The following is a 23,808-nucleotide window of genomic DNA, read 5'->3' as shown; positions in this document are numbered from 1 at the left end:
GGACGCCAAAAAAGCTGGGGAAGCCACACTGGAAATTTTGCGAATTCCTAAACCTCCAAACCGAATAGGGAGGGACGCTTGAGACCAGGAAGGCTCACTTAGCTGAATGTTTAGAATAGTCTCTAAACTAATTTTGATCAAATCATCTAAAGGCGACAATAAATTTTGATGTTTCCAAAAAGGACAGCAGCGGAGCACATATGTAAATTTAGGGACAAAAAGACAAAATTTAAGAATCACAAGAGCATAATGAGGGCTAATTTCGAGTAAGCGATTCGTGTGACTTTTGAATTTAGTTATAGAGTTAGAAATATAACCGGGAAAAGATTCTTCGAATATAGGAGATCCCAGGAGGCAAAGAGAATACTTGTCTACTGATTTGATATCAGGAGCCAGATCGTCAAATTTGGGTTGTAAGTCTGCCAAAGAACAAGAAGGTTTTTGAATAAAGAGTTCACATTTGCTGAAATTCAGTTCTATTTTCGAAACTACTCTTAATAAAAGACAAATCAGAGAGCACAGTATTCACGTCGCCTCCTAGAGTTCCGTCATCTAAATACCAGACATTGAATTTTGATTTTAAATTTTTAATAATTGGATTTATAGCCAAACTAAAAATTGCTGGCCCGAGAGGGTCACCCTGCTGACAGCCAACCTCAGAAGATAATTCATGTGACTTGTACATTAATTTAGATGAGTTTGAATAGCAAAAGAAAAGGTAATTGTATAGCTCTGGAATTTTGTCCTTTACTTCTGTCAGCAAAGTGTCCCTACTAACCGAATTAAAAGCATTTTTAACGTCAATTTTGACTACAATTTCGCAATCATGTTTTTTATTAGTTTTAATCTCTTTGGACCTTAATCTCCAAAACGATATGCCACACCAACCCTACACAACTTCTTGCAAATAGTTTTCTTAAAGTTGACGCAAATTTGCCTCTGGGTACACTATGTATTTCCCTAGCGATCCTTGGGCTATATAAGCCTGTAATCATGAACATGAACGAAATATCGACTATCTCCATCTTTATTATTTGAATATGCAAAAATGACAGACACAAATAGACGAAACTTCGGTTTTCCATATTCACCGTAACCCCGCTGGGCCGGTCACCGGACGGCGACCATTAGTTGTCCCAAATGTTAGTTGTAAACTATAGGTTATAATTATAAATTAACTACTTCAAAGATCACTAAAATATTATTTTTATTATATAGAGGGATTTATTTCGTGACAGCAGTATTTATCCTAGGTAACTGCAAAAGTGCATGCTTGTTAAGAAGTTTTTAGTTAAAAAAACCGGCCAAGTGCGAGTCGGACTCGCGTTCCAAGGCAATTTTTAGCAATGTATTTTTATATGAAACCAGTCTTTAAAAACGCGTAGGGTCGGATTTAAAACTAAGTAATCCGTCCGACTCAGCTTGACTGCACATTTCTAATAGGTTTTCCTGTCATCTATAGGTTAAGAACTATTTTGTGTATTTTTTTTTTCTAAATTTTAGACCCAGTAGTTTCGGAGATAAAGGGGGCCAATGCGTGGTCATTTTTTGCCTATTTTCTTAAATAACTTCTAAACTGTTTATTTTAGAATTACAAAAACAGACATTTAAGATTCTATTAATTAGCTCTTTCATTTGATATGTTACACGATATAGTTTGAAAAACTTTATTTTTTAATTTTCTCATTTAACCCCCCCAAAAGTAGCCCCCATGTTTAAAGTTCATTTGTTTACGTTACATATCTCCCTTTGGGTTACAAACTTACATATGTGTACCAAATTTTACCTTAATTGGTCCAGTAGTTTTGACGAGTGATCCTATAAGGGTTCCGTTTTTTTACTTTTGAGGTACGGAACCCTAAAAAAGTGACTAAATGCACCAATAGGCACAATGCTTATCGGTTGAAGACGAAGTAGCAAGTTAAAGTTGACAGATGTGACAAGCGTTTTAGCTACCGGAATACCAGGATTTTAAACAATTATCTTGTGTCCATTTACTATCAGAGACCCGGTATGTCCGTCTTATCGCACACCGAGAAACCTGTCGTGTACAGACACGGCACACTAACGAACAAAGTCATTACCAAATTAACGACATTCAGGTGAACAAAAAAGCATTTTGTAAACAGGCCTCAGTCAATACGGTCGTTTAAGTACTTTCCTACTTTATTATGTTTTGATATCATTATTTTTCTCGTAAGGGTGCTAAGTGTCATTGAGTGTTACAACAATGTCAACGTCTACCTCGTCGCCTCCGAGCATGCAGTCGGATGACGAATTAGAAGACTCTAGAGATTCGACGCTATCGCAATTCTCTACGGCAGCGACGTCAAGTCACATATTGGAGTCTTCACAGAAACGTGAAATCAAAAACAACGTCGTGACGTCTCATGGTGTTGAAGACATTTTATCAGAATGTGGACCCTATCCTGGCACCGACAACACATTTCCAGATTGTAAGGCGGAGGTCCTCTCCTCAATACCCCATTCTTTCGTGCAAGACTATAACTCAAGAGACTCTACGAGCTTTAGCATTCAAGACATACTCGGGCTACCACAGGCCTACAACCCGACGAATACTCAGGAAGACGTTGAACCTAGATATGACTACCAAATACCTAATTATGAAAACATCAGTAACAGCCCCAATAATACCTATGCGCCAGGAACAGAGGTCACGGCACAAGAGGACTGTATAGAAAAATCAGGGCACATATTTAATCCAAATAGCCATGACGACAATCAAATTATATACAATAGAAGTTTTGCAACTAATGAACCTGTTCGGTGTCACCAGAGAAGCAGTTTAGGCAGCGAGTTAGCAAACGATCCAGGCAGGGAAATCAATGATTTACGCGAATCCAGTTTCACTACTCAGGTAAATTTACCGTTATACAAATCAACACCTTATCGCCCTAGAAATAAGATATAAAATTGTTCTTCCTAACCACAAAAAGTAATAGTGTGATTTACCACAAGGCAACCGGATCCGTAATGACAATTTAATTTTGTTGAATTTTATGTCAATTAAAGAAATAGGTAGAGGTAAATTCATTACCTATCTGTACAGAAGAGAAGTGAGTCGTATTAATTGAAAGTTTTTGTATTTTTCAGAATTCATCGTGGAACAGCAAATCTTCAGCGGCAAGCATATCTATAGCCACTGCGTCTTCATTTTCAGAAAACGGTAAGATAATTAATGCCATTTATTAATTTAGTGATTTCAATTAGTGATTTAGTTTAAAGCGACTATATTAAATTAACTAATTATTATTACAGAAATGTCTACGGATACATCATCGTACCAGAAAGGATTTACGAAGCGTGCTCGAACTGCCTACACCAGCTCACAACTAGTGGAGTTAGAGAACGAATTCCATCAGAATCGATACCTGTGCCGACCGAGGCGCATTGAACTGGCTAACTATCTACAGCTATCAGAACGCCAAATCAAGATATGGTTCCAGAATAGAAGGATGAAATATAAAAAGGATAACAAACACAACAAGCCTTCCTCATCGGTCGATGATAGCAGTCCCTCCACGAGTTCCAAAGGTTTATCACCAAATCAAGATCATAAGATGAGTCATGGGCGAAGCTGCGGCGGTCACGATCGACATCGACGTTTACTCACGGACAGCCACGTATCCCACCATAAAATATGCTTGACTTCGAATGATGCCATATCAAGACCGCCGGAATACCCGTCGATAAACACGTTGAAGTCCGTGATAAAGGGCCCGCAGAGCTCGAACGAGCTACCGTCTTACACACCTTTATCTTATACCTCATACTACGCTGCAAACGCCAGCAAGGCTTACTCACCGCTGCCGGACGTTTATCGGTACTCAAACGATGAATCACTCCAGAATTCGAATGCTTTGTCCACGCTACCTGCCGATACATATGTTCCTAACGGCGTGAGCTTAAAACTGAACGATGATATCTCGAGATACACGGCAACGTCGTCGTATTACAATCCTTTATCATCTGGCGTCGTTATGCATCCGCCGACCTCTGAGGCTTATGGGTTCAGTTCTTCGATCCCGGCTACGATTCAAGCACCGACGTATGAAGACAGCAACCTCCACGCTCGGTCTTCCCTGCCCCTGCCACAAGACCCTTACTACTCTTACTTGATCTCATCAGATTCTGCCAATCAGCATCCTTCTTCTTCTAACAGCAAATATTCCTCTTATATATCGTTATAAATATTTTAAGGTAAAGGGAAATGATCTACCTACTTAAATTGTGCATAAGACTGACTGTTTCTACGGTAATTATAAACTATAATTTGAATAAATCTTCGCTCATTTCCTATATGTTTTGTTGATAATATTGTTAAATGCTACTTATTTCGTTTGTTTATATATTATTGTTAAAAAGTTTAATATCTTAAACAGATTTGTTGTGTATTTTGTAAATAAAATACTATAATTTTGTAAGCAAAGTATATTGAAAAGTTAATAAAACTGTAAATATGATACATTCAATTATTTTTACATGTAGGTATATGCAATTATAGCAGCTTAAACAAAATATACTTATCTGCCTGTACCTACATCGGTAAATAAGCATAGTTCCAAATATTTTTTATTTTATTTTTTATACAGCAATAAGCATATTATACTTAACTGCATTAAGTAGGTAACTTTGCTGGCTGTACATGTCATGTACATGTACAGCCAGCAAAATTATTGTCTTAGCACCCCTGCATATAAAATGTATGCAGGGGTGCTAAGCTAACAGTTTTACTGATTGTACATTATAATTAAGTGGATGTTGCTTGCATACTTGCATTGTGTTGTGGGCTAACAAGCTAGGCTATAATTAATTAATTTACAGTACATATGGTGCTACTTTCTCGCACTAGTGCGTCAAATAGCACTTTTCGTGCATATGTCGAAAGTTTAAAGGGCCATAATTATGTACTGTAAAACTTTGTACGATACACGTGCGAATAGGTAATTCGCAACTCGTGTCGATTTAAAACACTCCCTGCGGTCGTGTTTTAATTTATCGCCACTCGTTTCGAATTTCCTCTTTTCCGCACTTGTATCGTAAATAACTATTCCGTAGTAGAATCATACAAATAATAGGTACACATGTAAGTATGTGTATTATATTAAATAACTAAAAATTGACAACGTCGCTATCTTTCAAGTATTCAAAAAAAAAATTTTTTAAGCCTTTATGAACAAGTGAGAACATTGGTTTTTTTTTCGGAAATGAATTACTATTAGGTGCATTTACCATCCAAATTTTAAAGAAATCGAATTACTAGTTTAGCTACAAAAAAAAAAAATATTTAAAAAAAATCCAGGTATTCTAGGCTTGGAAAATGGTGAAACGATATCTTATAACAAGGCAAATAAACGCACCTAAAGCGAGGCTTAGACTAGCAGGAACTTGCATGCAATTTTCATTACATTGCGGTATCTGATAAACATTTTGAATGCACTTTACCTTAGTAGTCAGCAATGTAACGTAAATTGCATGCAAGTTCTTGCTAGTCTAAACCTCGCTTAAGAAAGGTATACACTTCAGCCAGGGGCAGTTTCACTATAGGATTGCGGCCAGACCCTTTTATATATTTTTATTCGCAATGACGATTTGATAATTATTACATGTTTTAAAATTTTATAAAATACGCAATTTACAAATGATCAGAATTTCCATTTACAAATTTAAGTAACTAAATTAGGACGAGGCGACTAGAAAGTCCGGTTGAATGACGTACTCACTCGTACATTATTGAGTAATGCTAATAATAGCTAGTTCAGTTACTTGAACTTCAGTAGGGTACGTACCTGTGGGCGTTTTCTAAAATAAATATTGAAAACCTGATTCTTACAGATCCCGGTGTTTTTGGGTTCTTTCAACTCAGAAACGCTAGCATATTCAATCCTGATGATAAAATAAATGTCCCAAAAAATTGTATAAAAATTGTACCTAAATATCACTACGTCACGCACATACAAATGAAAAAAAATCACACTAAAACGTGTCGTAATGGAATGGACATTTTGGGACATCTTTTTTTAATGGCAGTATGGAGAATGCTATCGATTCTGAGTCAATATTTATTTATAAAACGCCCACCAGTTTAATTTTTGCCACAAGATTTTCAACACGGGAGCCACTTTTGGGGGGTAAATGAGAAAAAAAAAATTAAGTTACATATCAAATGAAAGAGCTCATTCTGAGAATCTCAAATATATATATTTTGTAATTTTAAAATAAATAGTTTAGAATTTATTTAAGAAAATAGCCAACCCCTCGCCCTTTATCGCCGAAACCATAGGGTCTAAAATTTTGAAAAAAATACACAAAATAAACAAGTTTGGGAACAAATCAAATTATTTTATTAAATATTTTGATGTGTTTTTTTTTTTTGAGCTAAAGACGCCGGTTCAAATCCGGCCTTCACCACTGGAGGGCTTCGTCACTTTTTCTTTAATATATGACATCTATTACAGTTTTTAATACACAAAATAGTTATTTACCTATAGATGACAGAAAAACCTATTAGAAATGTGCAGTCAAGCGTGAATTACTTAGTTTTTGATCCGACTCACTCACGTTTCACATAAAAAATACATTGTTAAAAATTGTGTCATGACACAATTTTAGTCGGCTCGCGTTCCAAAGCGCGTCCGACTCGCACTTAGCCGGTTTGCCGGTAACTCGCATTTGCACTATTAATTAACGGAATGTATTTTCACTCTTTCGACAAAATGTTAGCAGTAGCAAAGGAAATCGTCGATTTTCTTAAGCTTTTCGGCCCCCGTCAAATTGAACGTATCCATGTAATTTAAATTCCGAAGGCCGAAAATCGATGATCTTTCGTTTCATATATTTTAGAACCAAAGTTATTCGTTGAACAGCTGTCAACATATCTACGGCGGCCTGCTCACTAAAGTGGGCACAGTATCCACCAACACATGTTCTGAGTTCCCTAGGAGCTAGGACACGACTGGAACCTCACCGAAATAGCTTGTTGTCCTTGTTGCTCCAGACTCTGTCGTCTCACCCATTCTTTATACACCAGGATCACGGCAAGGATTATCAATACTAATAACAACATTATTAATGTTAATATTAAACATTGTATGTAGTCCGGTAAGGTCTTGATGCTTAGAGTCTCCGTTGTTGTAGTGAATATCTCTGATGATAGTGCACAGTGGTATGTTGAGTTCCAGCATAGTTGCATGTTGCAGGCGAGGCCATCTTTTGACTTGCAAAATTCCATACTGCTCCAATATTTGTAGACCTTTTCTTTTCTTGCTAGAATTTTCAAATCGCCAATGTCCGGATACAATTAAATATTTTTATTTTATTTAATTAATACATTTCAAAATGAACAAAGTAATAACTAGATATAAGAAAGAACGAATCCTTTACGATGCCTAACTATATCTAAAGACCCAGTTTGTTCAACAATCGCTTTTAATTAATCGACGTAACGTCTTTATCGGTAGGTAATACTTACTGAGCACTTACATATTAAAATCCTTTGAACTAATTGACCTATTAGGCTTCAATCATTACATAAAGTATCAATTAAAGAGAGTGAATAGTAAATTCAACTCGCAAGAATTTTTTCCATTAACGTTACTTCATTTGCAAATGAGATTAATTTGAATGAGTTTATTTCTAGTGCATTTTGCATTTGATATCAGTTAATCCGCGGAATTTCCTGCACATATATAATCATTTTATTAAACATATCCTGTAGTGAATTAAAGTAATTCTGACAAATATTTTTATGCGACCGTTTTTATGGCAAAGTTGTTGTTTAATCTCTCGTGCTAATATTGATATCCGAGCAAGCGAAAGATTCTAAAATTGATCCACGAGCATAGCTAGTGGTTCAAAACGTGGAATCTTGAACGTTGCGAGGGTTAATCTAACTTTAAAATATCAAACAAAATCAAACCAAATCTATTCGAAATTAATGTTATTAAATATTTATCATTCAAAATTATCATTTGAAAGTCAATTCTACCAGCCCAGATAAAGAAACTACTCAAAATTTGCATTTGATTACTTTGCCTCACATGTGGATAAAATACAACTTTCTCATCAGTTTTTGAGCAATCAACAGAGCCTTTACCAACTGGTGTGGGGTACTGGTGGTACTTGCATTGTAAAATAGTTATTTATTTACAAGGGGGCAAAGTCGTTATTTAACCTCACGTTCGCTTGCTCGGGTATCAATATTAGCACGAGAGGTTAAATAACAACTACTCCCTTGTAAAACAAACGACTATTTTACAACGCAAGTAGGTAATGGGCAAATTTTATAAATTAGTAAATGCCTTTATGCCTACGAGCTCAGTGGCTTAGTAGATTTATTATATCTGATTATAAAGCGTTTCTGAAATGGTCTCCACTCAGCTTCATGTCAAGGAACCTATGAGGTCCCGTAACGCTGGTCTTCTGTAAACCCCGACAGAGCGCAACAAATACAACTTAAATATAATAGTTGTATTATATTTAAGTTGTATACATATCAAATATAAAAAATATAATACTACAGCTATACAAATTAAATATAATTTTAGGCCCAAAATCAAATAATGACTCAATGATTCGATCACAAACTTTCCGGAGATTAAATTGTGGCTGATGTGATACGAAACGAACGACATAATATGTTACGAAGTTATCCGGAAAATATTACGTTCTAGGCGAGGAAAACAAGTGCTAGTGTAGTGGACCAAAAGCCAGTCAATAGCAATATTTCTATATTAAAATTACAAGGTATCGAAAAAACCGGCCAAGTGCGAGTCGGACTCGCGTTCCAAGGGTTCCGTATATTACATAATTTTTTACAATGTATTTTTTTATGTGAAACGTGACTGAAATGTCTTCAAAAGACCCGTAGTAATTAAGTCCGACTCACGCTTTACTGCACACTGGTTTTCCTGTCATCTATAGGTAAAGAACTATTTCGTGTATATTTTTAAAATTTTAGACCCTGTAGTTTCGGAGATAAAGGGGGGAGGGGATTGGTCATTTTTGGCCATTTTTTGGAAATAAATTTTAAACTATTTATTTTAAAATTACAAAAAATATAGATTTGCGATTCTCAAAATGAGCTCTTTCATTTGATATGTAACACGATATAGTTTGAAAAACTTTATTTTTTAATTTTCTTATTTACCCTCAAAAGTGGCCCCCATGTTTAAAATGTATTTGTTATTTTTGTTAAAATTAATTTATGCCCATCTTTGGGTTACAAACGTACATATGTGTACCAAATTTCAACTTAATTGGTCCAGTAGTTTTGGAGAGAATGGGCTGTGACAGACGGACAGACATACAGTTTTAGGTACGGAACCCTAAAAAGCAACTCACTTGACCCTAAATAAATACACGTCACGGTCACAGAGAAAAGCGTAGGACGGACAGACGGACAGACAGACGGCAAAACTGTATATTAGTAACAGGTCTAAATATTAACTCATATAACGTATTTACCTTTTCAAATCAATGGATAAAATTGTTGACTAGTATTTAATTTGAGACATTTTATAAATCGTATCCTTGTTTTCATTATTGACAATCATAACTTAAATTCTTATAGATTATTTTAGGATAATTTTATACTATAATTTTATATTATCAGAATAACGGTGCGATTCGAAAAATGAATTAGAGATTCACTACATATGAAATAGTAAAGATATATTATGTAACATTTCACCGCAAAAGGTACCTTATGGCGGCTGGCGCTTACGTCGCATAGCCATCCAATATTAATTGGAGCGGCGTTAATAAGTAAGCTCCAATCGCCATATGGTACCTTTACCCGTGGGACGTCATATATCTTAACTATTTCAAATCTCAAAATATTTATCAGTACGGTTTTTACTCACTATTATTTAAAATAATAATTATTTAAAATAATAGTGGGTAAAAACCGTACTGATAAATATATATATGATGATGATATGTCTCACGATAGTTTAAGTGCGATTATTTCATATCTAGTGAATCTCTAATTCATTTCCCGAATCGCGCTGTAAAAATCTAAATCTAAATCGAACGTATCACTTATGTAACAGGTCGAAACGTGACATCTTAATTCAAAACAAAGTGATTAGTGATACGTATTGTTGAGAAAAAATAGGAACGGTTACAACTTACAACAATAAACAAAATTAATCCAGGAAGATTTATCTCCAATTTTTGTACCCGAAAACAATATATTTTATTATTTGTTTTGGCTCAATGTCAAAACAAAACCATAAAAATGGCACCTTTTTTCCATTGTTCGCTAATCACCTTATTTTGATTTTTGGATATTTCAAAAAGTAGGTAAAAGGTATGGCGCCTACTTACGGATTAACTTGAACCAATTAGAAAAGGGGTTTAAGAGAGGGTAAAGCAACACTAATCACCTCGGTATAAAAGGGTTTAGGACCCTGTATTTGCTAATCAGTTGTCCCAATACGTTGATCGACAATGTCTTCCAGTGACGAGTTCAATTTAGCCGAGTTTGGTCTAGCCGGTGACGGTGAAACCCGGGCTCACGATGGAAACGTTCCTGAATGGATTTTGTTTCCAGAGTCATTGCCACAGACTAATGAGGTACATTTTCTTTGTTCAATATCTCCAAAGTCGGACCAAGCTAACTCTGCATGGCATTGCAATGACAAAGTGTGGCGATATCATCATTGATCTTAAATGTCTACGAAAATATAATGACACTCCCACGTTTTGTTCTGTTCAAGTCGGTTCAAAGTTAGCTTAGACGAACTTTAGCATAGTCCTATGCCCTGATTCGACCCTTATTTGTGTATCCCATTCCTTAACAGTATTTAAATTATTAACAAAATATGTTATTTATTCTTAGGTACAATGGCCACAGTACGAGCAACAAACGCAGGAACAGACGTCTCCGATGTACCAACCGACGTTCAACCAAGCGCCGAGTGCGGTCCCCGTCCCTGTGATACACACCGTGCAGTCCGTGCACACGAGTCACACGACCCCTCACAATTTTCAGTTTATTCAAAATTGCCAATATATGGCAATGAATACTTCTGCCCAGGTGAGATACCTAATATAATAGATTATATACATACTTATAATAAATAATTATATTATTATTATTTCAGTGCAAGTAACAACCTAAACTTTACCTAATAAACTAATGATTTTTATTTTATTTACAGTACCAGCAAATTCCAGTTAATCACCTAATATCCAACACAAATAAACCAATGTTCAACAATGTATCATCAAAACACCACAGAGCACATATTACGCGTAAGTTGAAAACTGTTCATCAAACTATAAAACTATTCATCCTTTTAATATTAACAAGCTGAGAAAACTAAAAGTAGAAACATGTCATAAAAACTTTTCATTTTATTTCAGTGATTCGCAACACTAATGGATCTTCCAAAGCGATCATCAAGCGCAAGCGTAAAAGAACAGCTTTCACCACCGAGCAGATCTTAGCCCTGGAAAAGGTCTTTTGTAAAAAACCGTACGTGAATCGCGACGAGCGTCAGGCTCTCGTGGAGCAACTGCAAGTCACCGACAGAGCCGTCAAAGTGTGGTTCCAGAACCGGAGGATTAAGAGCAAGAGAGAAGAGCTTGAAGCTCTGGAGGCTTCTTCTGGCTATTCACCGATGAGTGCAACAGATTCGTCGGACTCCTTTGGACTGGCTTACGTAGAAGCTCAGATATCGCAAAAAACCGACGAATTCGGTTTCGTCACGCTCGACGATCGCGCCATAGGAGAATTGGTCAACGTCATCGATGGGCTAGTTGGTGAAAAAGTTGACTGCGACGTGTTGAGCGAGGAAGACGTAGTAGAAAATGTGTTGAAAATGGAATATGAGCCCGTATCCCCTGCCGCCAACTCGGATTGTTCTGATGAAGATGCCGCCAAGTGGAGGCGAACGGATCCCGAACAATCCCTCAGGCAACTTTTAGATATTCAACACTTTTGTTAATGTTCTCCAATGGTTTCAAAGTTTCTTTGTAATTCTCCTATTTAGATAAGTTATATAAATATAAATATATTTTATTCCAGTGTTGACATAATGTATTCTTAGAATTTTAATTAAATTATTGTAGTTTTACCTAAGGTTCACAATTAAATAAATGAACAATTCTTTAATGCACATATTTTTTATCGTAAACCCTTCTAACCAATGTTGCCAGTAAATAATAAGTTAAAATAAAATGACAAGTGGGTACTCTTTTAAAATATTCATTGCACACCCTACACACACAGAAAACATGTACACAGAATTATCAACTTTAAATAATGCCGATAGGGTATATTTTGATTAAACAATCTGCAGACGCAGTAAAATTTACTGGACATCTTAACACCTAAGTTATTCACGAGAAGTCCGCCGAAACAAAAACTCATCTAATCAAATTTAAAACGAAATCCACTGAAAATGTTTCAAAATCTAGTGGTGACCGGATTGACTCCATTATGTAACACGAATGAGGTAAGTAATTACATTTACGTGTTAAAAGGAATCTAATAAAAGTGAAAATTAGCTTTTGAATTGAAGAACGTTATTATAATAGCTGTATCATGTTTTTAACTAAACGTCAAAATTTACATATTTACTTTATTTCTTGTGTAGTCGTTGAAAATACTTATTTATCACAAACTTATTGGTAGGTGAATGAATCGAAATTCTTGATTGACTAGGTACTTTTCTGCCGATTTAATTGTGTAGATAATGTAGTCACTAAACGCGATGTTTCCGGGAAATAAAGCATAACGCGAAATAATTTCAGTGCTTTATACCTGTTTTCCAAAATATATCGTGTATAGTCTATAAATCTTCGGGTGACAAGCAAAAGTCACTAAGTACCACCACAAGTTCAAAGCCATAATGAACCGTATTATTATCCGAATAGGGTTGATTTTTGTTTAATTATGTTTCAGTAACCACTGAGTTTTGCTTGTCACCTGACGAAATATACTTACTTCAGTGAAACAGTAGAAAAGTGTTAATACGAATTATGTCCATTTCAGATTCAAAACTGGGATAACAGGCCATTTAACGGGAAATGGTCTGAAAATCAACGTAGTTTCGTCGGAGGTGGGTAGATTTTTAGCTAAGTGTATTGTAAAAATAATGTTGACTTGCATATCGAAAACATCGACAACGCACCAGTCCCAACAGACAAATTATTTTTCGGGATATCGGGTTCCGTCTTTTAATAAAAGTTGATAGTAGGATTAGTATGTTCAGTTGTTCACCTCACAGAGTGTGAATAAGGGTTATCATGTTATTGGTACGCTTTTATTAACATGCAATACATAAAACTAAATGAACAATAAATAAAGCTATCTGCTTAAAAAAAAAATATAAAATAAAACTATATTGAAATTAAATTAGAGCTAGCAGAAAAAAATATGATGTTATGATATGCTATATCATGTTATTGGAAATTATACAAAATTTTAATGAAACAACAAACAAACCAACCAGTAAAATTTAAGTGTCCCCGGCACGTTCGGTTCTCCGTACAAACGTAGTTCCGCTCTCATTTTAAAACGAGACGCTAGTTTGCGCTGAAACTTTGAACTTACAATAGGATAAGGTATATCTATGTCTGTAATTAGTTTATGTAGCTTCAGATACCATAGTTAAAAAATACAGCGAATTTAAGTTTTTCATATAAAACTTGTTTTTGCTCTATTTCGTTTGTTTTATAAACTGGAGCTATATAAACTAATTACAGACCTAGATATACCTCATGCCATTGTACGTGCAAAGTTTCATTACAATCCAACACGTAGTTTTAAAATGAGAACGGAACTCCGTTTGTATGGGAAGACGAAATTCGGCCGAGCTCGTTAGGGAAGGTCTCTGTTTCAGCTTAGACAAAAATGCTTTACATCTAATACTTTCTCCTCTACAGGCAGACATTTTGTGAGCCGGTTCAAGAACTGAATAGATTTTATCTCGATTCAGTTTATTTGATTTTTTTCAAAAGGCGGAGGCATGGGGGTTCGCGAGATCTACAGCTCACAGAGCCACTAGTTTTATGTATGTTTGTGTCGTATGTAGTTGAACTAAATATAAGAATTGTTGATTTCAAAATTGGATATAAGTATTGTATATTTTATTTTGTCGTTAATATTTTATCGTCAGATTAAAGAGGGCAGGGAATTTTGAAAGCGACCCATTTTAATGGCTTTCGAGTAGAGTTGACCATTCCTGCACATCCATACTAATAATTTAAATGCGAGTCTGTCTGTCTGTCTATGTGTTACCTCTTCACACTTAAACCGCTAAACCGTTTCAGTTGAAATTTGACATAGATATATAGGTAGTTTAAGTCCCGGGGAAGGACATATGATAATTTTTATCCCGGAAATCATCCCTTAAAATGGTGAAAATTATCTCACTTCCACCCCGAAAGTGAGATAATTGATGCATCGCCTGACAATGATGTAACTCTTATGCTCAAATTGAATCATTGCCTTTACTTAAGGTGTTAGAAGTTAGAAATTGTCTCTCAAATAAGTATATAAGAAAGTTATAAGGAAGTTATAAGGATATAGGAAATCAATAAAAAGCAGTAGATAAAAAAAGAAGCTACCCAAAATACTAATTCCACGCAGATGAAGTCGCGGGCGCGGGCAAAAGCTAGTTATAATATAACGAATATATGTATGTTATCAGGTGCCGATGTCAAAAAAACGATAAGGAAGAAACCCAAGCGAGTTCGCACAGCCTACTCAACCGAGCAGATTCGAGCATTAGAAAAAATATATAGCACCACCAAATACATCGATGCCAAGCGCCGCAAGGAACTCGCAGGCACCCTCAACATTGGAGACAAGGCTCTCAAAATATGGTTCCAGAACCGGAGAATGAAGGAAAAGAAGAAATCTTCGGAATCCAGCTGCGACACCTCATCCGACATCGTAAGCTGCCAGTCTCCAATACTAACAAATGATTGCGTGGAGCAAAATGTCGACACGCACATTCCCTACCAAAATAGTGGGGTATACGAACCTGAACAGTACCAGTTTCCTACTTTCTATTACCAAGATAGCGCAACTGGACAATGTTATCAAAATGGATATGGATATGAGCCAAATTCCCCCAGTTTTGATGTTGATATTGCTGTTAATCCGACTCAGTATTATCCTATTGATAACCACTATAACAATGTAGAATTTAACGCTTATAACCAAGCTCAAAATGCGTATGGAATGGACAGTTGGTTTGCCAAGTCGTATGATTTTAACTGCTATAACCTGCAACAAGCTTAACTTGTTTTACAAAGGTAATAATAGTAAGTGCTGCCAGTGATTTTATAGATCTGTACAGTAGGATTATTTTTATTATAAGTACTTTAATTTGTTTGTGAATATTGGTGTCCCCATAATTTCATCGCGACATTTTGTACCTCTGCAATAATTGATTTATTATTGTTCACTTAAAATATTGCGTACAATACTGAGTCTACTACTGATAATACCATTTTAATTTAATAAGTATAAAAGAAGTTCATAAAAACATAATATAACTTTTACATTAAATAAAAATAACAATAAATATAGCTAATAACTACTTAAAACTTAAATTAATATTAAATTTTACATTGTTACATTGATTTAGTTTATTTTCAAGAATACTTTTTTTATTTTCATGTGGTTATATATTAGGAAACTTAGCGTTTAAGTAAAAAACGCATAAAAGATAAACATGAAAATTTTTCACTGTACTTATGACAAATTTATTTATAATAATACGTTAAATTAGAAATAATTAATTACGTACCGAAGTTCTTTTAGGTACTACACTGCATGCGAAAAATCATTATTTATTAACTTAATTTTAAATTATTGTCAACGAAATGTATTATTAGTACTTAGTTACTAATTAATTTATAAAAACCGTTCAAAAGAACATGATTATTTTTCTTTCACGCATGCTATTTATTATCTTCCGGTTATTTATTAGTAAACGTAGAATTAGCTAATATTTATAAAAAGATAAATACGTCAAATAATTGATGTTATATTATTACTATTTAATAAATTATGTACTTACACTTCGTTTTGTACGAAGTACGTTTAATATTTAAGCAATAGGTACTATGCACACCAGTAATTTAATTTATGATATTTAATATAAATGTCAAATGAAATGTAGCTATGATTATCATAAAATGTACACATAATTTAAGAATAACGGGTTTCTCTGTATATTATTTATTTCTATCTTCTACTTTTGCTGACATTCTACTTTTTGTATATTTTAAATGCTTTTCTATTAATTTTGCTAGTAACAACTTTTACTAAATATAACATTTTACTTACAAACTCGCGTTTAGCACACATAGTTAATATCATTACCGGGTCTTACGCGATTAAATTTCACGAAAAAACGTCGGAAAAAAGGTAAAATTATTAAATTTAATCGCGTTAGACCCGGTAATGACATTAATTAACTTTTACTAAAGTTTTTTTCTGTACATATATGTAATTTGGAATATAAGATTCTGTTTTTGAAGTTTCAATAAATAAAAGTACACTTTGTAAATGGGTATTTATTATTATTTTAATACACATAGTAAATTACCGCTAATACTTAAAAAACTATAATTATTCTTTGGAGAAAACTATATATATAAATCCTTAAGATACTTCCAATTTGTTCCATGGAACTGTGAAAAGGGATTTAATATTTGGGAAAAAGTTTATGGAATGGAGTATTGTATGGAAAGTCGCCGCGGTGACGTTGATCAGTCTGTCGAGTGCGGATGGTGCAACTGGCACTAAATCAAGTATTTTTATTTTCTTTTAATGAGTGTTTGTCATCAGTACTTATAATACGGGTTTGGAAGAGGAAAGGCAGTGAATACATATTGAGCCAAAGGGTTCGGTGCGCCTTGCTGCAGCAGAACCGGCGCCGGCGGAGAGGCGGGATGACATCTACATTCGCAGTGGCAGTCCTTAGCCTCTCCCGCAGGCGCCGAGGCCGATGCAGCCGTCGAAACTATTGGTAACATTTGAATAGGCTTCCATAACATATTACTTCCAACAGGGAGCGATGGTTCAGTGTAATATTTTTTCAAGTTCAAAGGAAAATATCCCCCTGGCGAATTCTGCACAACACTCATCGGTTTCTGTTGAGGTTTTTTTTTGCGTGACAGATCATGCGGCAGCTTCTCATAAAGACTAGTAGAGCTAACTTCACTTTTAGGGCTTTGCATCGTAGGTGGCTTTGATGCTACTACGTTTTCAAGAAAAGGCTTGGGCTGGGTAACTTCTACATTTCCAATAAAGATGTTATATTTTTTATACAAATCAGTTGAAAACTCTGCCGGAGGCTGATGATCTTCATTTCCTTTTTGAATATGTTTGTTGTCGGTTGTGGGGAAGGATTCATTTTCCTTTTTCATTGCATTGTCGATGTGCTTTGGTGGCTCATTCTTGATTGACATTAGTGGTAATGAAGCGTAATGTCTGTTATTAGTTGATGTAACAGTACACTCGTTATTTAATTGATCGTTAGCAGCGTCTATTTTTCTGGAATGTTTATGTTCGTCGCACTCGGTATTGTTGCTTGTTACGTCTTTTTTCTCTTTCATCCTTCTGTTCTGGAACCAGATCTTGACGGCTCGTTCGGGGATGTTAAGCGCACTGGAGACCTCCTTACGTCGAGCGCTGCCGATATACGGGTATTTCCTAAATTCGGCGTCCAGGTACTTGATCTGTTCCGTGGCAAAGGCGCTGCGGAAACGTTTTGCCTTCTTTCTCGGTATGCTTTCCTCAGACATCTGGAAATATAAACAAAATAATTTTAGTATAAATCATTTATTTTCACGTCACAATAAATAAAACAGTAAATAGAAAGTCCATGCATAGATCGTGATCGGCAACGCAGGCTTCGTCAAGTGGACACAAAAGCAAACCAGCAACAGGCTTCGTCATCGACTTACAAATGATGTAATCCGCAACAGTCTTTGTCAATCTTAACCACAAAATTAAACTATTTAGGATATGGTGCCACCCCGGACCATAGCCGGCCCAAACGTCCCCATGACACTGGCAGCGTTGCCCCGTTGAATTAATTATATTTATATTCCCTAAACAAAATAATTATATTCCCTAAAAATAATAGTGCACAAAATTATAAATTTGCCAATAGATTGTACCATACATAGACAATAAAATCCAACGGAATATGGTTAGATTTTTTAATGACACCCGAATGTTATTTTAAAGCTTTTCTTACCATTCGGAATGATGTACTAGGTATTATTCCCTTCGCGCAAAGATAATTCGAACGGTCAGGAAAACCAGTATAAGAGAGTTCCCCAATTATATCATTTATTTGTCTTACGGAACTGTGCTCACTAAGCTGGCTTTGCTTGATCGTTCGATCGCCTGCGATCGGAGAGCTGTAGGAATACACGGCCTGAATAACCTCAGAATATTCTAGATTCGTGTTTAATCAGGTATAGTGTTTAAATTAGAAACCAATTGAAATCGCGCAACATTAGACTAATGGGGAAAATATTATCGCTGTCTTGCCTAAATTGGGTACTTTTTAATAAATTATCTATACCATCATTTATTGACTAGGTATCTAATTGCATTTCACTATTACGAACAGCCAAAATGTGGTAAAATGACCTTTGATAATATATTGACTGCCTAATTACTTTTATACATGATCTTACAAAAGTGATTAGTGCATAATAGAATATCGAAATTGATAAGTCAACTTACAGTTTGTTCAATCTTTCTTTTCGATGTATTTTCAGCCATAGCCTGGTGTGGAATCCTCGGCCCGGCTTGATTTAGGCACAGGTATCTCATGATCACTAGAACAAAACACGTCAAACCAAGGTTATATCCCCAGCACTCTCAAAGCAACTAAATTAAAGAAATTGATGAGGTCATTTTTATACCGTTTGGTTCAAATACATTAATTAATTATGTAAAACATTAATTAACTAATCATTCGATGCTTAATATACATTAAGTAGCGCAGTCTCCATTACTCAATATCATCGACTTTGATTTGAACAAATAAATTGGTATTAGCTCGGATCGAATTCATTGTGATTAAATATGAATCATCTCTGGGTTTTATAAGTTATTTTAGTTTGGAATCAATATTACTTATTAATTACACAAAATATAAATTGGGATCCGGGAAAAGTATTTTTTAATCACTTAATTATCTAGCTCAGTAGGTCAACGCAGTTAAATAGGAAAATATCACCAACCTGACTTAATTGAGCGCACAGTAAAACCAACAACGTTTAATTTCATACTTTTTTAAATCTTATTATATATATCACTCTTTATCATTGTTAGAAAATATAGGTACTAATACCTACTGTTTCAAATTTTATTAGTTGAAAACTTTGAACTACTTTTTGATTTAATAATTTATTTTATTATATTTCTTGGCTGTAACACCTCACCTTGTATTGCGCCATCTCGCGTTGCCTTGTCACAACGCGTTCAACACGATGAGACTTGCCCAAGCCTACCGTAGTGTATGGAGTAGATACGTAGGGAAAACTGAAAAAAGTTAAAGTAGCTAAAGTTGTGTACAGACTTCAAAATAAGAAGTATTGATAGTATTTTATGAATTCGTTTAGTTGGTAATCATAACACATACATAAGTAATCAGATAATACTCGAAATAAAGATATTCCTTTCTTTGACAGGGGCTTGCCTTTTCTACGGTCGTAGCGTAGCGCATCAATGTACGTGATGTCGGCCGCGTGCCTCAATAGATGGCGTCGCATGGTCATATTGTTACCAAATATTTATTCATTAATGTATTATTATAAAACTTATAAATCATCAATCTAATCTCGTAGCATTTATGTGACGTTAGTATTCTGAAAGAAAAGAAATCTGAAGATACCTTATAGCCAATACTTGTTAAATGTATTAATTTAAATTACTTTAGAAGATATTTACCTATTGGTTGACCAACTTTACTTGTAAGTAATAAATATCATTAAAATTTAATTTTATTTAAGAATATTTATAGCTTAGATATTGGTTTTCAGTCATAATTTAGTTTACAAAGTACAGTAGCAGAGCCTTATTTATGTTTAAAAGAAAACAAATAGGTAATATAAAGTTGGACCACATTTAGTTTGCATGCCAAGTGATATGCCAAGCATGGACATAATAAGGAGGGGTGCTACGGACAGGAAACCTCCTAGAGGGCCGAGTCCCTTCTCATTCCTCTTGATCAGCTGATCCGGGGGCAACGGTAAGTAATCTCTTGATTTCCAGGTATTTGCTTACCGGTACTGCCAATGTCCTGTCGTGGGAGGGTTAGGGGGGTTCCGCACAGGGTGTCCTCTCAGTGAGGGAGAGTTCACCCGAGTGTGTGCTGGAGGGGGGCCTTCGGGCCGGGCGCGTGAAGGCACAGGAATGCTGCTGACCTGTAACTGTATATATATATCATTAACATGTCATTACCTATCATTAATTTATTATATGGAGAATAATAATATGGATGTCGCAGACATTTTGTACAAACGGCGCCGTCATTCGGCAAATTGTAAAAAGTCGGCATTATGTATCCATACGGCATTAACGCCGCCGTTTATATATTGCCGCGGCATTTTGGTCGAATTAGTTCTTTAATTTACCATGCATGGCGCTGCATATCAAAACTATGAAAAACGCTGGGGTGTCCATCAAATCTGGAGTTCATCGGACTGTTTCTATCTAATAACATTTCCTCCACAACTTTATAACTAGACGGAGCCCCGCTTCTGGGCGGTTTACCCTTCGGGCATTTGAAGCTACCTAACGAACCTAACCTACCTACCTATTGATTTAGTGTGACGTCCGTGAAAACATCTAACCTACTTACCTACCTACGCTTTTTTCCCCAAAGTGTAATGTTTTCACGAAAGTCACACTAAATCAATAGGTAGGTAGGTTAGGTTTGTTAGGTAGCTTCAAATAGAATTAAAAATTAGATGCCCGAAGGGCAATCCGCCCAGAAATAGGACTAATTAAGTTGTGAAGTTTTAAGTTTTGTTTAAGCCAAGGTCACGCAAACTGCTTCGCGTTTATAATATGACGGCGCCGTTTGTAAACGGCGAATTCTTACAATATGCCTGCGACATGGACATAATATCTTGCTACTCGTATTTTTACTGTAGCTAACTATGTCATAATAAAAATTGCAAACATTCTGAGCCAAAAATTATTTTATTTTCATAAATAATATTTACAAACTACGCTAGTAAAAACCATTCCACACGACATAATAATATTTACAAACTACGCTAGTAAAAACCATTCCACACGACATAATAATATGTAACTTAACATTCCTCCTCGGGATAAATATTTCTAATCCAAGATAAATCAGTGTTTTGAACATCTGCCGCCGGCATCGTGTTTACAGTCCCCTGATCCTGACGCTGAGGAGACTCCTCCTTGAACTGAGGAGACATCTGCACCTCCTGAATCTCGCTCCCGTAGGCCGATGCTTCCTCTTGTAACTGCATCTGACGGTATTCGAAAGCTAATTGCTGATCCTGGGGATACTCATATGTATACCCGTTCATCATTTGACTGTCGATGCCATGAGGCAGGGACAATTGTGTCGGCATCGGCAGCGGTGTCGACGTCCCAGGATACGGCTCCAAATAAACACCTTCCTGTTTGTAGAGGGCGTCTGCCACTGGCGTAGGAAAGTCGTGAGGAACTAACATTTGCATCGGTATGTTCCCGTGCTCCGGAGATGATTCCGTAGTCTCTTCAGAATCCTCCATGCTCTCAGCTCTATCTTTTTTCTCTTTCATGCGACGGTTTTGGAACCAGATTTTAATGGTGCGCTCGTTGAGATTCAATATTTTGGCGAGTTCAATGCGACGGCTGCGATCTAGGTAACGGGTGCGGGCGTACTCCTGTTCAAGCTCCATCATCTGCTGACTTGTGAAAGCTGTGCGAATGCGTTTGGGTTTTTTCACGCCGCCTGTTCTGGTCACGTTCCAAGTTGGGGCGCGGTTCATGAACTGGCTAGTGCCGGATACTGGGGTCATCCACGTCCTGCCGTTCACCATAGGGCTTTGTGAACTGGGAGTCATTAGGACACTTGAGCCGTTGATGCCGTGAGTCATTTTCGGGGTGTTCAACATACTGTATCCGTTCTGGGAGCCGTTGATCTGAGGGAAGCTGTGGGGGTCGTCTAGGTCGATGGGCGTGTGCACTCCGGGCATGGAGAACTTGTCGCCGTCGTAAGACGCACTGGTACCGTTGCAACTCACCGGAGCTATGTGTTGCGGGATGGTGGTCCATTGTACGGGCTGTAATAGAACTTTAATTAGTTTACATAAAAATAATTGTTATAGACTGTTATGAATTAGCCGTGCTAACGCCATTTCTTAATGTGAGGAAATTGTATATCCTATGTGTTACCCTCACATCGAAATGTGTCGGATACTAGAGATAATCAGGATTATTGCCCATAAAGAATTAGTCGGTCGATTCATAAGATCGCTTTGTAAATAATTTCAGTACAGTGTGACCCATTTCCTTTTTTTTGTTCTAGAGTAGGTATACACACATACAAGAAGATCGATTTAAAACAAGACAGATCAAATTGGGAAAACCTCCCCTTAAGTCATAAAAAAGTATAAAATTTATAAATTACTATAAAAATGTAATTACCACAGGATCTCCATTGACATTGGTTGTATCAGGACTCCACTGGTCTTGAGTGGTCTCATTGATACCGTTACCGTACCGGTACATCTGGAGCGTACTGGCCGGCTGGCTAGGAATAGACTTCGATGCAGACATACTCCACCACCAAGTACAAATAACACGGATATTCAATAGAAGTATGAAACGTTCGGTACGAAAGTCCAAGAGTAAGTAATGGTGTGTACTAATTAGGGTCAGGTTTTATAGTGTCATATTTCCATTGTTCGTAAGTAGAGAGTGATTAGCAAACTAGTCGAAAGCTCTAATAAGATTACGAATTGATAAGATATTTTTGTAATAATTTTGAATATTGTTTCCCTTATCTGCAGTGTGAATCTAATTTATGAATATATTATATATTTTAATACTTATTTTACAAGTTTAGTACAAAATTATCTAACTATTTGTAAATAAACAATACAGTGTACCTAGTATGTATAAGGTTTCCAGCCCTTAGTATCCAAAGACTTTTTAATTATACCTGTTGTTTATTGTCAATATAAAAAAAAAAAACAATTCCATAACAACTTAAGGCTAAACTTAAGCCTAGTCAAAGAGTCCCCCCCCGAGTTGTCCCTGGCGCAAAGGTGCCCATCACACTAGCCGCGTTACCACGTTGAATTGCGATGGACAACCTTTGCACCAGGTACGAACCCGCGCGGGCGTCAGACCCCCTTTTTAATTTGGGTTACAAGGAAATAGTCTTAAAATAATAATAATACCTAAAACCATCATACTTACTCAACCAATACCAGTGGAAAACAATACTGCAAAACAGCATGACGTATTTTTGTAGGTCAGAAATAAATCTATCATAAATAGTTGTGTATTTACACTTTAAATAAACCAGTTGTTTTTCATGATATCTTCACGCTGCTAGAGCCTGTCAAAACTGCTGTCACATCATCAACTACTAAAGTCTATCCGCTTCTCTAACTTTTATAGAGCTTTAATTGCTACTCTAATTTTAATATAATAACCGTACTTAACCATCATAAGTTTATTTGAGTATTTTTCTAATGTTCACGTCTAATAGTACCTACATAATGACAGTTGTAACTGTTGTAGTACCTTTCTTGTTTTTT

General features: G+C 35.9%; 5 protein-coding genes across 5 annotated transcripts in view; 3 read left to right on the top strand and 2 right to left on the bottom strand.

Annotated features, from left to right (window-relative positions):
* The window catches only part of LOC134751224 (homeobox protein Hox-A7-like), a 149,255-nt gene extending 137,143 nt beyond the window's left edge, over positions 1-12,112 (top strand). The window contains exons 2-4 of the mRNA XM_063686611.1: positions 10,865-11,062; positions 11,187-11,280; positions 11,392-12,112. Coding sequence (XP_063542681.1) covers positions 10,913-11,062; positions 11,187-11,280; positions 11,392-11,975 — 828 coding nt within the window. The 5' untranslated portion in view covers positions 10,865-10,912 and the 3' untranslated portion in view covers positions 11,976-12,112. The remainder of the gene's footprint in view (positions 1-10,864; positions 11,063-11,186; positions 11,281-11,391) is intronic.
* On the top strand, positions 1,867-4,212 carry LOC134750311 (homeobox protein 10-like). Its single transcript, XM_063685478.1, has 3 exons — positions 1,867-2,878; positions 3,115-3,187; positions 3,280-4,212. The coding sequence occupies exons 1-3, from the start codon at positions 2,231-2,233 to the stop codon at positions 4,209-4,211; spliced, it is 1,653 nt and encodes a 550-aa protein (XP_063541548.1). The 5' UTR covers positions 1,867-2,230; the 3' UTR covers position 4,212.
* Positions 12,113-12,350: 238 nt separating the features above from the next.
* Positions 12,351-16,542, top strand: LOC134750301 (homeobox protein pnx-like). The gene is made up of 3 exons (XM_063685466.1): positions 12,351-12,485; positions 13,025-13,091; positions 14,685-16,542. The coding sequence occupies exons 1-3, from the start codon at positions 12,432-12,434 to the stop codon at positions 15,278-15,280; spliced, it is 717 nt and encodes a 238-aa protein (XP_063541536.1). The 5' UTR covers positions 12,351-12,431; the 3' UTR covers positions 15,281-16,542.
* Positions 16,543-16,826: 284 nt separating this feature from the next.
* Positions 16,827-18,856, bottom strand: LOC134750291 (ventral anterior homeobox 1b-like). The gene is made up of 2 exons (XM_063685455.1): positions 18,752-18,856; positions 16,827-17,796 (listed from the first exon to the last, which is right to left on the bottom strand). Exons 1-2 carry the CDS (start codon positions 18,839-18,841, stop codon positions 16,834-16,836), a joined length of 1,053 nt encoding a protein of 350 aa, XP_063541525.1. The 5' UTR covers positions 18,842-18,856; the 3' UTR covers positions 16,827-16,833.
* Positions 18,857-21,330: 2,474 nt separating this feature from the next.
* On the bottom strand, positions 21,331-22,819 carry LOC134749416 (homeobox protein Hox-D3-like). Its single transcript, XM_063684343.1, has 2 exons — positions 22,759-22,819; positions 21,331-22,334 (listed from the first exon to the last, which is right to left on the bottom strand). The coding sequence occupies exons 1-2, from the start codon at positions 22,817-22,819 to the stop codon at positions 21,337-21,339; spliced, it is 1,059 nt and encodes a 352-aa protein (XP_063540413.1). The 3' UTR covers positions 21,331-21,336.
* Between the last annotated feature and the right edge of the window lie 989 nt (positions 22,820-23,808).

Source organism: Cydia strobilella, chromosome 2, assembly GCF_947568885.1.
Source record: "Cydia strobilella chromosome 2, ilCydStro3.1, whole genome shotgun sequence".
Classification (NCBI taxonomy): Eukaryota; Metazoa; Arthropoda; class Insecta; order Lepidoptera; family Tortricidae; genus Cydia; species Cydia strobilella.
The sequence above is the reverse complement of the archived record's forward strand: the minus strand, read 5'-3'. Positions and strand labels throughout refer to the sequence as shown.